We start from the raw sequence: 16779 nt of genomic DNA, 5'->3' as shown, positions 1-16779 counted from the left end.
AATGTAGAAAGAAAATTACATATGCAGTAGGAGTTGGTGTGGTTTAAACTGGTATTTCCCTTGAACACCAAAGTCTTTTAAAAAAAGCTGCAACCAATGAAGAACCGTTTCACTTTCCTAGCCTACCAAAAACATTCTTGCATGTCATTGTCAAAGCTTCATACGTATTCCTAAAAATGTGTAATTGAAGTGAATACGTCTTCCTGAGGGCAGCATTTCCAATCCCCAATAATCCCCATCATTCTGAGTCAGTACAGCCAAAGTTAAAAACTAACTATAGAGTAACAAACTCAAAGGTTTCTTTAACCAATTAATTACATGGCCTTTCCCCCCCCCTTACTTTTGAAAGTTCAATGCATAGAGGAGGCAGCCAATAAATAAGTAGAATTGATAAAATCAGTATTGTCTATTGCACTGTTACCTGGCAATCCCAAACTCACTGGAGAATTGTGCAGGTTTAAAATATCTTCTATGACTGGTTCTTTGTCTTTGTCCTTCTCTTTGTCTTTTCTTTTTTTCTTTTTTGTCTCATTGGTTGGCTTCAGCAGAGACAGTTCTTCTGATCGCCTAATACCTGCAACACAGTTGAAAATATCAACAGGCTGGAAGACCTGTGGGTTCTATCATCCAAGAGAATCCATCAATTTGACACATCACGTTCTTTTGCCCCGCCCCCCCCTCCCGGATTGTTAAAGGGCCAAAAAGATGACTCGTGGTTGGGCCCATACCATGGTTATTGGTTTCTTTGAGAAAAGGAGTTTTTCCTGCCTGGAAAGAAATGGTGATGTGTCTCCTCAAGAGGCCATCTTTGGAGCCAATGGCTTCTGACAACTACCATCAGTCTCCAACCATCTGTTTTTGGGGAAAGTAGTTGAAAAGGTGGTGAGAACCCTAAGGGAAACACATTATGAAGGCCAATTTCAGTTGGGTTTCAGACCAGGGTTTAGTACTGAGACAGCCTGAATCAATTGTGTCAGGGTGGCGATGGTGCATCCATCCTAGTGCTTCTTGACCTGTCAAGTGGCTTTCAGTAAAGTTGACCATGGTATCCTTGTGAGTTGCACCAAAGGTTGTGGATCTTTCTCCAGGGCCAGCTGCAGTTGATGTTAGTTGGGGAGTATTTGCTTCTGGGTGCAATTCAAGGTGCTGATTACCTATAAAGTCCTACATGACATAGGTCTGGTTACTTGAGGGACCTCATATCTCCCATAATATCTGCCCACATAATTCTATCCTGTAGTATTATCCTTCAGAACAAGATTCCCCCTGAGATCTGGATGCCCCCTCCCCCTATTGGTTAGAAGAACTGTGAAGACTGGGGTTTTTTTGCTCAGGTCTTTTTTGCAGAGAGATATTGCTTACTTTGTGTGTGTGTTTTATTGTAATTTCTTTTAATTTTCTGAGCAGCCCAGAATCCTTAAGTGGCATGATGATGATGATGACAACAATAGTACCAACATTGGCATTGACAAAATCATTTACTTGGAAACATTTACATCCTGCAATAATATCTTTAATATATATTAAATAACATCTGCCTCTCCCAGGTCCTTGAGAAGGACTTGCTAGATGGGCACAAATGCTAAACCAGTCTAAACATGTGGCTGCCGGTGTGACCAGCTATAATAATAATTTTGCAAAGTAGAACCAGGCAAACATCCCTCACTACCAAAGGAATTTCTCTACTTTTGAAATCAGCTACGGGGTTAATTTTTGATAAATTTTTAATAAATGGAACAGAGAAGAATATTACCTTTCCATTAAAGTATTTTGTTTCAAAAAGTTGGCGAGGACAAGAAGCAGAGAAACAGGATTATGGAGTAGGCAAATAAAACATTAGCGCTTACTGGAAGTGCACCTGCTTTCGCTTTAACTTTATTCTGTGAAAACATTTAAACCCAACTTTTCAGCTAGAAAGGAGACAATGAATAAAAGAAGACAGCATCTGTCCTACGGTCTAACAATGTAAGAAGACTTTACAAGAGGGGGAAAAAAGGGCAGAGGGAGAAAAAGGAAGACAACCAGGAACCAATTCTTAATGTTAAACCACTTATCTAACGATAAGTAACAATGGAAGCAGGTGGATCTAATTCAAACACCAGGTTTGACAAGAATCAAACAAATAGTCTAGAGGTGACCTTCCTTGAAAGAATTCTAATGAAGCTAGACATTGTTGCTCTTGGTTTCCCAGAAACCACGTTATCCTTTCATTCCTTTAACTGCTGCAATTGTTTGAGGGGAAAGGCATATTCCACACACATCAAATGGAGATGGCCCTGCTGCTTCTGTTTTGAAGGCATTTTCTTCCAATGGCCTCTGAGAGGAAAAAGGTACCACCTAGCCCAGCTGATAAAAGCAGCAGAAAGGAGATGTGAGATGATCCAGTCTTAACTCTCCACCACACAACACTCTCCTTATGGTCAGTGACCCAAAACTGACCCCAAACTCTTATTTAGATTAGATAACCTTTATTGTCATTTTTTACTCTGAGCACACTGGCCCACGTTAAAAATGAAATTCTGTTGCCTGAAGAAACTAGGCTTCTACAATGGGACATGGGCCTCAACGTAATGGATGCACACAACCCACTGACTTCACAGCAGCCGTAGAACCCGCAATACAACGCATAACCACCAGCGATGAGGTAAGAAATTCCATAAGACAACGAGTCACGGGACTACTCACGGGCCGTAAACAACGTCATATTCTACCGGCAAGAGAGAGAGGAAGGCCCTGGAGGAGCTATGGAAGGATAACTCCATCGTCATCCTACCAGCTGACAAGGGCAGGGCCACGGTCGTTATGGATAAGACCAAATACAACCGCAAGGCCCGATCCCTACTTAGTGACGCCAGCGCATACAGGGTAATCACAAAAGACCCCACAACATCCATTAAGAACCAGCTTAACAAAGAAAGGCTTAGAGGACGGGGGAAAAGAGGATTTGAGGGCCATACGGCCAAGAGACTCGGCAATGGCGAGGTTCTACGGTCTGCCAAAGATACACAAGGAAGGAGTCCCGTTAAGACCCATTGTGGCATTCAGGGGCATGCAAGGTAGAAATTCATTTTAAAAACCTAATTTGCAGATCCTTTTTGCTGTATCTTCTCACTCCAGCCAGTCAGACATCTACTCAGTTATCCATCTGTCTCTCTGGTATGGTCTTCTCAAGCCTAGGAACTTCCAGATCTGTTACCCCATAATTCCTATTCTTTCTATCTATAAAAAAAGGCAATTCTATTCTGCTAATCTCCAGCAAATCAACAATGTTCTCAGGTTATGAAAAAGCCAGAATTCATTCAATCATGTCACCTACAGTGTGCTTGTTAAAACTCAGCAAACCATTCCTTGCTGTTCTATACAGATCCCTAACTTTATCTACCTCACTCACATTTTCATCTAAAGTGGTGATAGCAGGCCATTTCCTGTTCAAATAATACAATTCACTGAGGTGTAATTTGCAGTTATATTTGCACATGTGAAGAAAAAAACATGATCTTTTATCTATGAAAGAAGGATTTTGATTTGATTTTCTCATATCTAACAAATGAATCAGTGGCTAGTACTTGTACTACAGAAGACTTCTACAGCATTTATAGAAAACAATATTTTATTCTGTCACTGCAGTCATATACACACATCTACTCATCTACACACACCTACAATCCTTTTCTGCAGGCTGGTACAAGTCTTATTTGTGGTTAGGAATATTTCAGAGATAAATTCCTGGTTAAGCAATACCCAAGGCTCTAATCATTGTAATTGTAGTATGTTTACAGACATGTGCTAGGAATTTATATTGCGAATTGCACAGCTGCTAACATGGCTTGAGGTGATACATTCCATCTACAGAAAATGTAGCATATCATTGGGGAGGTGTACATTGATAAACTGAAATTATGTTTGTGCACAACTTCATAACTTTGAAACAGCAATCCTCAACATTGGCTCCAAACTATTGAGTTCAAAGATCTCTGAACCTGGAAATCAGTATGAAGGTAATGCAATATCCACTATAATTATTTTAGAACTTTCTGCTCTTTAACGTACAGCTGTAAATAAATAGATTTATCTGTTGAACCATAACTTATTTTTATCTTACGGATATGTTTTATTTATCAAGATCAACCAACAGAACTCATGACATTAAAAAATTCAACCAATATCAAATACACAAGATAAACTATAGACTCCTCTTTGTTGGTGATCTTTGAGGCTGACGGTTTGTCAGGCATGCTGCAATTATGGATTTTATTTATTTTTTAAATTTGTAGGCCACCCTTCTCACCAAGGGGCGACTCTAGGAGGCATACAACTATGTAAAAATAAGATTAAACAATCAAAACAATAAATATTAACACTAAAAATAATAAAAGATGGGAAGGAAGGGAGCAAAATTATACACACAAGATTATCTCAGTCCAGAATTCCTTGCTTGACAAGGTTTAGACTAGATGAGAGTTCTCAGGGTCACTATTGGTCCTCAAAGGTCCATTGTTGTTGTTATTCATAGTACCATTAGTTAAAGTAGTATTTATGAAATTATTTTAACATAGGTGTCTTGGGCTGTGTGTGTTGATGAATAATCTGAAACTGTATGAAGGGGTTGATGAGGTGAAGAGTTTGGGGATCCCTGATTAGATGATCTACAAGGTACTTTCTGTCCCTTTCATTCTAACTTTGGGTGACTAATTGTATATGAGAGCCGAAACAAAAGAAATACTGTTGTTACATTACAGGGACCAACACTACAGAGCAACTATCCAATGTCCCATTAGGAATCAACAACCTGACTTTGCGCAATTATCTATGTTCAGGAGTTTCAAACACATTTTTGGGTTTTTAAAGGTTTCCACTGAACATGGACAGGGAGTCTTGTGGCTGTTTGGGGACTTTACCATTAAATGATACCATGTGGTTTGGGGGCCTGCAAAAGCATGCAAAATAAGGCCTCAGGCAGTCTGGATGTCTAGATGGATGTCTTCCTGATCAAAGGTCTTGTATTACTTCCTCTTGTGAATGATGATTCTTCTAACCGATAAGAGTCTCACGTATAGTAGGAATGGCTCTTTGCACTGCGAGTCCTATCCTGCCTCCCCTTCATCCCGAGATATGTGTAGACACATCTTGTTCTGCTTTTTAAAACATGTAATTGATGTTCCTCTTGAGTGGGTGAAAACAATAAGCAGTAATGGGCAACTATGCAGAAATACCTCAGAATAAAGTGAGTGATTTGCTTCGGGTAAAATAAGCTCCAAATGCTTTTTTCATTTATTATTACACTTGTATGAACAAAAGTTATTGGTCTTATTCAGCCAAAATCCTATTTTCTTTATATTTGAGAGAATGCAGGATTCAGTGGCAATTTCTCTCAAGGATGCTGATCTGAAACCCCCTCCCTTTTTAATAATAATAATAATGATAATAACAACAACAACAACAACAACAACAACAACAACAACAACAATAATAATAATAATAATAATAATAATAATAATAATAATAATAAAATGGTTAGAATAATTTCTCAAGCTATCTATGGAGCTGAAGGGCTGAGCTAAACTGTCTTTAAAAATCAAACTATTATCTTGCACAGCCCACATTTTGCTCTCATTTTCCTTTTACTTTCAATGGATTTTAGAATTGTAAATCAAATACACAAACTTTAGGATCTTGAACCGGCAATACACAGTAACTGTCCTTTCCTCAACCTGGTTAACTTTCAGATGTGAGGATCTGGTTATACTGTCTTAGAATTCCAGGAGAGAATTCCATAGATAAAAGGCTTAAAAGAAGCAGAGAGGCTGTCTCCATGGTATGGAAATGCCCTAGCCACCAACTATAATTTGCATGACAAGGTACTTGTATTGAAATGTTAAAAATTCAAGAGCCCTCTTCTCTTCTGCATCTGTCTGCTCAATGTGGGAAGATGCCAGTGTTGAAGCAAAATTCAATCACAGTTCGATTCAAAGTAGATGGGCACCTTGATCCTTATATCTTATATCTTGGACTTGCTATAAAAACATAGTAATGGGGAAAAATGCTCTTCTCAAAATAAGTGACTCAGTGTTGTATGAAAAAATGTTTAATATATTACAATTATTGAACAAAATCTATTTTCTCATAAACTTCCAAAGAGAGAGAAGCAATATGTCTTCATATCTCATTGGGGCTGCTATTCTGTAGCAGTAAAGGCTGCATCTGAATGGGTGAACATGACGCATGGTGAAAGCCATCACTCTGAATATCAAGGGATTAATTTCTGATTTACTTAAAGAATTTTTGTGTGTGTGTCTTCAAGTCAGTCCTGACTCCTGCCAACTACCTGGACAAGTTTCTGCAGTTTTCTTGGCAAGGTTTTTCAGAAATGATTTGCCACTGTCTCCTTCCTAGGGCTGAGAGTGAGTGACTGGCTCAAGGTCATCCAGCCGGCTTTCGTGCCTAAGGTGGGACTAGAACTCATAGTCTCTCAGATTTTAGCCTGGTGCCTTAACCGCTACAACAAACTGGCTCTCATACTTAGGGAAATATGAGGGAATATTTATGAAAGTAATGAAGAAGCTGACTATCCTTATTATTAATAACCTTATTAGTTCATTGCAAAGCTCACAGGTACCCCCTGTACTAAATGGACCATGTTCATCAAATCATCCGGTTATGCTTCTGTTACTGCTGGAAACAGTGTTCCATGAGAATTCGGACATAAAGTGGAACATTCCCAAGACAGACATCTGGACATCAGTTACAACATGTGCCGGAAGCACATCAGGGCGGAATAGGTGAAGACCACTCACCCAGGCTCTTGCAGATGTCCCCAACAACCCTGAATACCACGGAAGAGAAGCTGACATTCAGTCTCACAGTTTTCATACTTGGCAAGCGAAGGCGAAGAATTTTGTGCTGAGGGGTAAACAAGAGTATGGCATCTGCTTGCACTCCATATTTGTCTAGTGTCCAATGAGTTTTCAGAAGCCAGTATTTCTTTTGCTCCCACCAAATGGCATAGTCTGACCAATCTTGTGATATCCCTAAAAAAATAAATAAAAGGAAAAATAAAGCAAAGCAGGAATTTTGAGAAGGATACCACAAATGCTTCTTCTGAAAAATACCACAGAGCTGAGGACCTGGTTATACACGATATGCAGTGGTGGGATTCAGCCGGTTCGCACCACTTCGGCAGAACCGGTAGCTAATTTTTTGTTGCCCAGGCCCAGAATGGACTTCTGGAAGCGGCATCGATACAGAGAACCGGTGGTTCACATATCTGAATCCCACCACTGACGATATGTATTCCACTAGAACTATCTGTAAGCTATCTAGCCTTAAAAAAAAGGCAGAAAAAGCAACAGGCTGATAGACAGGCCCTCACCAGGTTAGAAGTGATTTTCTGTATCTAGTGTTTCCAACTTACCTCATGGGTGGTTATTGGGAAAAGTGGGAGGAGGACCTATTTATGCCTACCTTGAAGTTTTAAACAAAGGTGAGATATAAATCTAACAAATACTAGCCCTCAGGCATATCTATAACTTACTGACTTTGCCTGATGGATTAGGTGGCTTTGGGTATGTTCTATATCTTAACCAGTACAGTGGTGATGGGTGTACTATTCAAAGACTGGAAGACTGGGGATTGGGGTCAGAGCATCCTGGAGATAATGTGGTTGTGAAGAGTCAACCCTGACTTGATAACACATAATCTTCCTGGGCTTAACATTTGCCCTTTCTTATTTTTTACTATAAATAGAAACAACTATAAATAGAAATTATGCAACCCGTAATTTCTATTCTTGCTTTTCATTCTGCCTACTGATGCCATTAAGTCAATGCCTGCTATATATAAATACCCAAATCTGACTTAATATGTGATTCTGGCTTTTCTTATAAGTCAGTCCTTGCTTGTTATGACCTCCGCAACACTCCAAACATATGCTGTCTGGGTTGTTCCCAGCAGATGTTTTTAGTATGGTTGTAGACATAACAGCATGAAACAAGTTGCGGTAAATGGGCAGCTGTATAAGTGATGTGCTATGCAGAAACCTGCAGAGCTTTTAGATTTTCCTAGGCTTCCTCACTAGAAGCACAGTGTCAATAGCCCAGGATGTCTGCTCAGTAGCTCCCTCCCACCCTGAGGGAGGTGAGTGGTTCAAAAATGTGAAAAATAAATAATGAATAGAAAAGCAGATTTTTTTGCTATCTGCTTTCTGCATTCAGGGACATGAGTTCAAAACACACAAAATATGTATATTACTTGGGAGGTTCCAATTTCACTTGTATATACAGTATAGAATGAGCTGCTCCTCTCTCTCTCTCTCTGTGTTTATGTGTGTATATGTATGTATGTGTGTATATATATATGTATGTGTGTGTGTATGTGTATATATGTGTATATATGTATGTGTATGTAGGTTCGAATCTCAGAAGGGTATGGCTGACTGATGAAAACTAATAAGTTTGAAATGCATATCAGTCTCCCTTAATTTTTTGTTTGCAATTTAAAATTTACACAAATATGAGCTGTCACTGGTGTGACTACTGCCTGTCGATGGCCTTCAGGTTAGGCTGACATAGGAAATAAAGATTTGTCCCATGTTTGGGGCCTAGCAAGGTAATCTAAAAATAGTTAACAAGCATTTGACATATATATATATAGTTCTACGCGGGGAAAAACCCGAATAACCAAAGATGCATATATATATATATATGCATGTGTATATATATATATATATATATGCATGTATATATATATATATATATATATATATATATATATATATATATATATATATATATATATATATATATATATATATATATATACACACACACACACACAAGCATGCGCAACAGTATAAAATCCTTGAACTCTGGGATAATTGTAAAACAGCTGTTTATTGTTTAAAAACCATAAAATAAAATCAACCATTTATAAAATCTAAAAATCGACTGTCTTAGCTTTCGCTGATCCACTGTCAGTGTCATCAGAGTAGGCATTAGGGGGTGGGGAGTTTGCTATATAAAACTGGGTTTATAAGCAAAATGCCCACTCCCTAATGTCTACTCTGATGATGCTGACAGTGGATCAGCAAAAGCTAAGACAGCCGATTTTTAGATTTTATAAATGGTTGATTTTATTGTTTTATGGTTTTTAAACAATAAACAGCTGTTTTACAATTATCCCAGAGTTCAAGGATTTTATACTATTGCACAAATATGCCTGGGATTTGTATTTTTAGAGTTATTAGGGACATATATATTATTTTGGGGTTGCTTCAGTTTGCCTGAATTCTTCTGTCCTTTAAAAACACTATACTCACCAATTTGTTCCACAAGTCTGAGCATCAACCCTCCGACATGAAGCTCCCCTGATACTTGAAGGGTAATCTCTTTTTGTTCTTCTCCATTGTGATGATCAACTGTGACCTTGAGCTCCCAGGAATTGGAACCATATTCATTTAAAGAAATCATAGCCCTGTTGGAAATTCCAACATTTGTTCCAAAATTTAAAAACAAGTATATATCTATATCTATATCATCTATATCTATATCTATATCTATATCTAATCTCTCTCTCTCTCTCTCTCTCTCTCTCTCTCTCTCTCTCTCTCTCTCTCTCTCTTGTCATTGTTCTCTAAGAGCATGGTGAAATATTGAGGTGGCTTCATTGTTATTAACATCTGCTCCTCACCCAATATAATTTTTCTCTTTTAGCTTTGTGCTTTTTTTAGAGTTTTAACATTTTAAAACAACAAACAATAATACTAGTAATGTTTTCTATATATTGTTTAGCTTTGTTGTACTTGCCCAGAGTCACTGTGTCATTATGTGAGGGGTAACTATATAAATTTGTTAAATGAATGAATGCATGAATGAATAAATAAAATTTTAAGTCTGCTTAATCTGGCTAAAGACGCTATCCTGGAAGGGAAAACAACAACAACAACAACAACAGGCTCCTCTGTTCACTTTTGATGTGATGAATCAGCTCCTGGAAATCTAATCTGATCTCCTAACAGGCCAGTTCTAGAATGTTTGCTCCCTGGGGTGGACATGTGCACAAGCATGCACAGACACATTGTGGAGACACAACACCCAAGGCTGCTGATGTTATTTTGGCACCTGAGGCAGAAGATTCCACAAGCATTCCTCCCACTGTCTGGCAGTAAAACACACAACAGTCTATTAAGTAACTAACAATTTGCGGTCTTTTCAGACATCCTTTAACAATTCCTAAGAGTTGTTTTACTCTGCTTGACTGCAGGGGCTAAATTTCATAGGAGGATCATTGTTAAGGAATATTTTTCAGCTTGATAATGGCTCCAGCTTACTTTCCCCCCCCCCCCTTGAATGTGGAATAGCAGCCTCTTAACCATGTTGGGATACATTCAAAATAAATGCTTTCTGTCTTTTAAGGACTGAGAATAATAGGTTTGTACTTGTGGTACTGTACCAAGTTCGAAACCATCTAGTCTGCAAACCACAAAAGCAATCTCTCATAAATTTGCTGTATTTGTTTTTAACATCTAAGCGATGTGTTGCATCCCCAAGCAAACATTTAGAAGTACTTCTGTATATCACAGTCAATATACAGGTAATCCTTGACTTAAAACTATTCATTTAGTGACTGTTCAAAATGACAAAGGCACTGAAAAAAGGCTTATGATTAGTTTTCACACTTAAGACTGTTGCAGCATGTGGTTAAAGGTACTTGGCAACTGGCATTTATTTATGTCAGCTGCATTGTCCTGGTGTCATGTGGATTTGTAATCTTCCCAGCCAGCTTGTCAAGCTGTCAATGGTAAGAAGCCAGGTTCACTTAATAACCCTGTGATTCACTTAATAACTGCAGTGATTTGCTTAACAACTGTGGCAAAAAAGATCATAAAATGGGGCAAAACTCACTTAACAACCGCCTTGCTTAGCAACAGAAAGTTTGGGATCAATTGTGGTTGTAAATTGAGGATTAGCTGTATGTATTTTATTTCTTATTAGTTAAACTTCAGCTGAAGCATTAGATCCCAACAGGACACCACCTCCTTCTTGGTTTTATATAACTCTCCCAGCAACTTTTTCTAAAAATGCACATTCACCATCATGTTTTTGTGAATTTTATTATACTAACCTGATTAACAAAATTTAGATAGATTGAACAGAACTAATGAAATAGAATGTCAACCTTAATCATCATCATTTAAACAAAGAACAACTATGCCAGAACGTCTAGTTTTTTAATATCCTCGAAGAGCAACCTCATTTGAAGATTGTAGGAACCCCATTTTATATTATTGCAAGAGCATTTCTACTGTTCTGTGAAGCCACGACATTCAAAGATTTAAATTAGTAAAATCTTCTTCCACGTCTTATTTTGGAAGATTCTAATATTTTCCTATTTCATTTAGTTCTCAACTCTTAGAATTATGAGAAAAAACACACAAGCTCTAACCCCTCATTGTTCATTTTAGCAGCTTGAAGATTGTGTGGACTTTAACTCCCAGAATTCCCCAGTCAGCAATGCTGGCAGGGGGGGGGGATTTCTGGGATTTGAAGTCCACACATCTTCATTTCATTTCATTTATTATATTTGTATACCGCCCTTCTCCCGAAGGACTCAGGGCGGTGAACAGGGCACATAAAAAATACAGAATACAAAAATTAAAAAAGAATTAAATAAGAGCCTGAGCTAAAAACAGTAGAATAATATTAAAAATCCCCAATAAAAACCCCAGCACATCCCCCATCAGGCCAGGCCGGCTTGCTCAAATAGGTAGGTCTTCAGACCGCGTTGGAAGGAGCAAAGGTCATCTTCAAGCTACCAAGGTAAAGAAACACGGTTCTTGATACACTGCCGGATCAGAACAATGGCAATTAGAATTCAACACTCTGAGAAATGCTCTCAGTGATTTACCTATGTCCGTCACAACCGAAAAGGTTGTGAAAAAGGTTATCCTGAACTTCCTGAAGTGTGGTGAGGGAAAATAAAATAAAACAAAAGGAAGTAATTCGGGGCCCAACGTCTCCAGGCCAGTCCATATTTCAAAGTGTTTTTGGAAGATTGCGTCTGAGCTTTTAAAACAGGGGTCTTCAAACTTGGCCCTTTTATGACTTGTGGACTTCAACTCCCAGAATTCCTCAGCCAGGCATGCTGGCTGAGGAAGTCTGGGAGTTGAAGTCCAAAACTCATAAAAGGGCTAAGTTTGAGGACCACTGTTTTAAAACATGCCTCCCGCTTCCTACTCCAGGGTTTTGGCTTACAAATACGTTCGTTGCACTGACACCACCGCATCCTCGCTTTCAACAGAGAAACGATGCCTTTCCACTTGGGGCTCGAAAGAGGCAAGATGAGCATTTTTAAAGGCCCCAACGAGTTGTACCTCCTGACTGGTTCAGCTGTCCTGCTTCCTGCAAGTACACTGACCCAAGGGGGCTTGGCTAGCTGAGGGACCGCTTTTTGTCCCATTGTTACCCTCCGTGCATTGTCCGAGGGGCGCCAGGTGCCGTTGCTAAGAGAGAGCCATCTGAATGAGACGGGACCCAGGCGGTGCGCCTTCTCGGTCCGGCCGTCTGCCCTTGGGATAATACTCTCGCTGACATTTTAATCGCCGCCTTCCTTTGAACGGGACTCGGAGACCACGTGTGTTCGTTTCTTCACGTAAAACTACGTTAGCGTCCAGCAAGATCCGATGCCATTTTAGCCGAGACTTGCGGAGGTTTGAAAAGAAGAAGCCTATTAAAACAAGCCAACCCTAGAGCAGCCACCTAATTTTCACGTTTTGGCAAAATGCTTAAAACGAGCGCCTGATTCGCGTACGGCACAGGAGCCTTAGCATTTCCTTTCCTTTCTATCAATTTTAGCGGACCGCGGCTCAAAGGGAATATCTATTCAGAAATATGTATTTCTTTGCATTAGCTGGATTCTCTAATGCAGGGGTCTTCAAACTTGGCCCTTTTATGACTTGTGGACTTCAACTCCCAGAATTCCTCAGCCAGCGTGCTTGGCTGAGGAATTCTGGGAGTTGAAGTCCACAAGTCATAAAAGGGCCAAGTTTGAAGACCCCTGGTCTAATGGGTTGTGTTTTTTTTTTTTAACCTTGCACGCCGTGCCGAGTCGCCGTTAAGCGGCTGACCTGGACATTTTGCTTTTTAAAAGAATCATCACAGCCTAACCAAACGCTCTTGGGAGTTTGCCCAAGGGCTGAGAGGCTTCAAAAACCAAGCAACGCACAATGCCGAGCCCGGACAAACATTGCACGTTGCGGGAATTTACCCTACCCGGGTTAAGAGTCTTGTATGAATACAGCCAATAAGCTAGTACGCCTCCCTTCGTATTCACAAAGCATATGCCTAAACGATATCCCATTGGTTACAATCAAGCTCGTAATTCCCCGTCGGACGAAAAAAAAATAAATCCCCGACTTTCCGGAGAAGCCGAGTTAAGTCAACGGCTGAAATTTTCCTACCAGCTCAGCCACGGGAAATGCCCAGAACTCGCGCACGCCGCTCCCGCCGCCACTCCTGGACGCCGACTACTAGAGCCTGGCGCAGGTTCGAGTAGTTAGGACGGAGGAGGTGGCTTACCTCAGCCGCTCTCCCAGCCCCACCTTCCAAAGCGGTGGGGCCGCGAACAGCAGCAGGTGTCCCAGTTAGTTGTGGCTGCCTCTTCCTCCTCCTCCTCCTCCGTCGGTTTTAGAGACCCCCGCGAGCAGGGTGGGGTGGGGTATTTGAGCATGGCTGGGATCAGATGGCTTATTTCAGGGGTCTTCAAACTGGACCACTTTAAGACTTGTGGACTTCAGCTCCCAGAATTCCTCAGCCAGCCCTGCTGGCTGAGGAATTCTGGGAGTTGAAGTCCACAAGTCTTAAAGTGGCCCAGTTTGAAGACCCCTGGCTTATTTAGTCTGGCACCAGGAAGCAAGGCAAGAGAGTACACGGGAGCTGTAGCTCAGACGCTTTTTTAGCCTTCTGCAGCAACGAGAGCTGCAGCCTTCGAAGATTGCAGGTCCGCCCTCGGAATATTTTAAATGCAGGTAGTCCAGCATTTCTGTGGCTAGATCAGGGGTAGGCAACCTTGGCTCTTTTGTGACTCGTGGACTTCAACTCCCAGAGTTCCTGAGCCAGCCACGCTGAGGGGAAAGGGAGAGGTTTCCAAGCTGAGCCATGCTGGCTCAGGAATTCTGGAAGTCCACGAGTCATAAAAGAGCCAAGGTTGTCTACCCCTGCCATATGCTAATAACCTGCACCCTTATTCTAGTCCAGGGGTAGGCAACCTTGGCTCTTTTATGACTCGTGGACTTCAACTCCCAGAGTTCCTGAGCCAGCCATGCTGAGGGGAAAAGGAGAGGTTTCCAAGCTGAGCCATGCTGGCTCAGGAATTCTGGAAGTCCACGAGTCATAAAAGAGCCAAGGTTGTCTACCCCTGCCATATGCTAATAACCTGCACCCTTATTCTAGTCCAGGGGTAGGCAACCTTGGCTCTTTTATGACTCGTGGACTTCAACTCCCAGAATTCCTGAGCCAGCCACGCTGAGGGGAAAAGGAGAGGTTTCCAAGCTGAGCCATGCTGGCTCAGGAATTCTGGGAGTTGAAGTCCACGAGTCATAAAAGAGCCGAGGTTGCCTACCCCTGGGCTAGATGAAACACCTTTGTTAAGTGAATTTTGCCCCATTTTACCCTCTTTCTTGCCCCAGTTGCTAAGTGCATCGCTGCTGGTTGGTAAATTAGGGACGCTGTTTGTTAGGTGAAACTGGTTTCCTCATTGACTTTGCTGGTCAGAAGGTCCCCAAAAAGGTCACATGACCCCTGGGCACTGCAGCTGTCCTAAATATGAGTCAGTTGCCAAGCGGCTGAATTTTGATCACGTGATCGTGGGGATGCTGCTGTGGCTGTGTGAAAAAACGGTCACAAGTCACTTTTTTTCCGTGACGTAACTTTGGTCACTAAAGGAACCGTTATAAGTCAAGGACTACCTGTGGAGGGAAATCTGCCATCAGCTGCTCATCCCGGTTTTATGCAGTCCAGACCAGTTTTATTTTGTATGAATTGAAAAGAATAAAAAGAAAACCATTCCTTCTTCTGAACTTTTAAGCCCCAAACTTTCTGAAGGTGGTGGGATTGTAATTGGGCATTTTGAAACCAGCAGAAACTGTAATAATGAATTACAGCCTTTCCTTGAATCTTTTGGTTAGGCCAGTGGTCTCCAAACTTTGTGACTTGCAGCCTGGCTGGGGGTGGGGGAGACTTGTGTGAATGGCAGGCCGGCATCCACATGGGTGATACACACCAGCCTGCTGCTTGCGCAGGTTGAATTGCACTCATGCACAGCCACGTGTGGCTCAATTCCGAATAGGCCATGGCCTGGTAGCGGGTCATGGCCCCAGGGTTGCGGACCCCTGGGTTAGGCCGAACCCCACTAATTCTCCCAACCTTGAGCTGTTCCTGTGAATTGTTCTTAACACTGCAGTGGTATCTTGAAGAATAATTTCTAAAAAGAGTAGATTAGCCTGTTGCAGCAACAGCAACCAAGAGGTGTGTAGAACCTTGCAGGCTAATCAACTATGGTATAATCTTGAAGACACAACAATTCAATGCATGGAGAGTGAATGAACCTTTACTGTCAAAGTACAACATGTATACATTGAGATTGGCTGAGCCCCCCTTCGTGCCCACTCCCACAACTCACAGTGACAACAAACCCACCATCTTGTTACACCATGTGAGCTAATTGCACAACACACTGGCCTCACAAGTCAATCATACATAGAGTTATTTCCCGTTCAAGAGCCTGTCAGCCCATGGATAGAAGCAGTTCTTCAGCCTGTTGGTACGGCTGGCTATACTCCTGTATTTCCTACCTGATGGACCAGGTACGACCAGGGTGTGAGTCGTCCCTGAGAATTTTCCTCACTCTTCCAAGGCAACGAGCCCTGGCGATGTCATCCAGTGGTGTCAGGGAACAGCCCACGATGTTTTGTGCTGTGCTCACCACCCTCTGTAATACTTTCTTATCTGTGGCTGTCAGGCCAGCATACCAAACCACAATACAGTGCGAGAGGACACTCTCTATAGTAGACCGGTAAAAGAGGGTCATTAGCCGTTGTTCTAACCTGTTCTTTCGCAAGACCCTGAGGAAGTGAAGCCTCTGTTGGGCCTTTCTGGCCACCTGGGTTGTGTTAACTTTCCAAGTAAGATCTTCACAGAGGTAGACTCCCAGAAATTTAAAGGAGGAAACTCTCTCCACACAGCCCCCCCCCCCCGATGTAAAGTGGGGCAGGTTCCTCTCTTTTCCTCCGGAAGTCTAGCACCATCTCCTTTGTCTTGCCGATGTTCAGGTGCAAGTTGTTGTCTGAACACCATATGGATATTTTTTGTACCTTCCCCCCCCCCGTACGCTGTTTCATCTCCACCTGTAATAAGACCCACTATGGTGGTATCATCTGCGAACTTAATGATCGCAGTGGATGGGTCGGATAATACACAATCATATGTGTATAATGACTACAGGGAGGGGCTAAGCATGCAGCCCTGTGGCGAGCCCATGCAAAGCTTCAGGGGGGTGGATGAAACAGACCTGACCCTCACTGTTTGTAGCAGGTCTCTTAGAAAGTATTTCATCCAATCGCAGATGGAGGGGGAAAAAATTCAAGTCAGTCAGCTTTTCAATAAGGATGCTCAGCAGAATAGTGTTGAAAGCCGAGCTATAGTCAATGAAAAGCATCCTGACATAGCTTCCAGGTTTCTCCAGATGGCTTGCTACAGAATGTAGAGCAGTAGCTATGGCATCGTCTGT

General features: G+C 41.5%; 1 protein-coding gene across 2 annotated transcripts in view; it reads right to left on the bottom strand.

Moving 5' to 3' along the window:
• FERMT1 (FERM domain containing kindlin 1) overlaps positions 1 to 13513 on the bottom strand; it is a 35712-nt gene extending 22199 nt beyond the window's left edge. For both annotated transcript variants that reach the window (XM_083349303.1, XM_083349304.1), the window contains exons 1-4: positions 13454 to 13513; positions 9314 to 9468; positions 6795 to 7028; positions 422 to 574 (exon numbers count right to left, since the gene is read on the bottom strand). In XM_083349303.1, the coding sequence (XP_083205429.1) occupies positions 422 to 574; positions 6795 to 7028; positions 9314 to 9464 (538 nt within the window). In that variant the 5' untranslated portion in view covers positions 9465 to 9468; positions 13454 to 13513. The remainder of the gene's footprint in view (positions 1 to 421; positions 575 to 6794; positions 7029 to 9313; positions 9469 to 13453) is intronic.
• Positions 13514 to 16779: the final 3266 nt, after the last annotated feature.

The sequence above is a fragment of the Vipera ursinii genome (assembly GCF_947247035.1).
Source record: "Vipera ursinii genome assembly, chromosome: 1".
Taxonomy (NCBI): domain Eukaryota; kingdom Metazoa; phylum Chordata; class Lepidosauria; order Squamata; family Viperidae; genus Vipera; species Vipera ursinii.
This window is presented reverse-complemented; position numbering and strand designations above follow the sequence as displayed.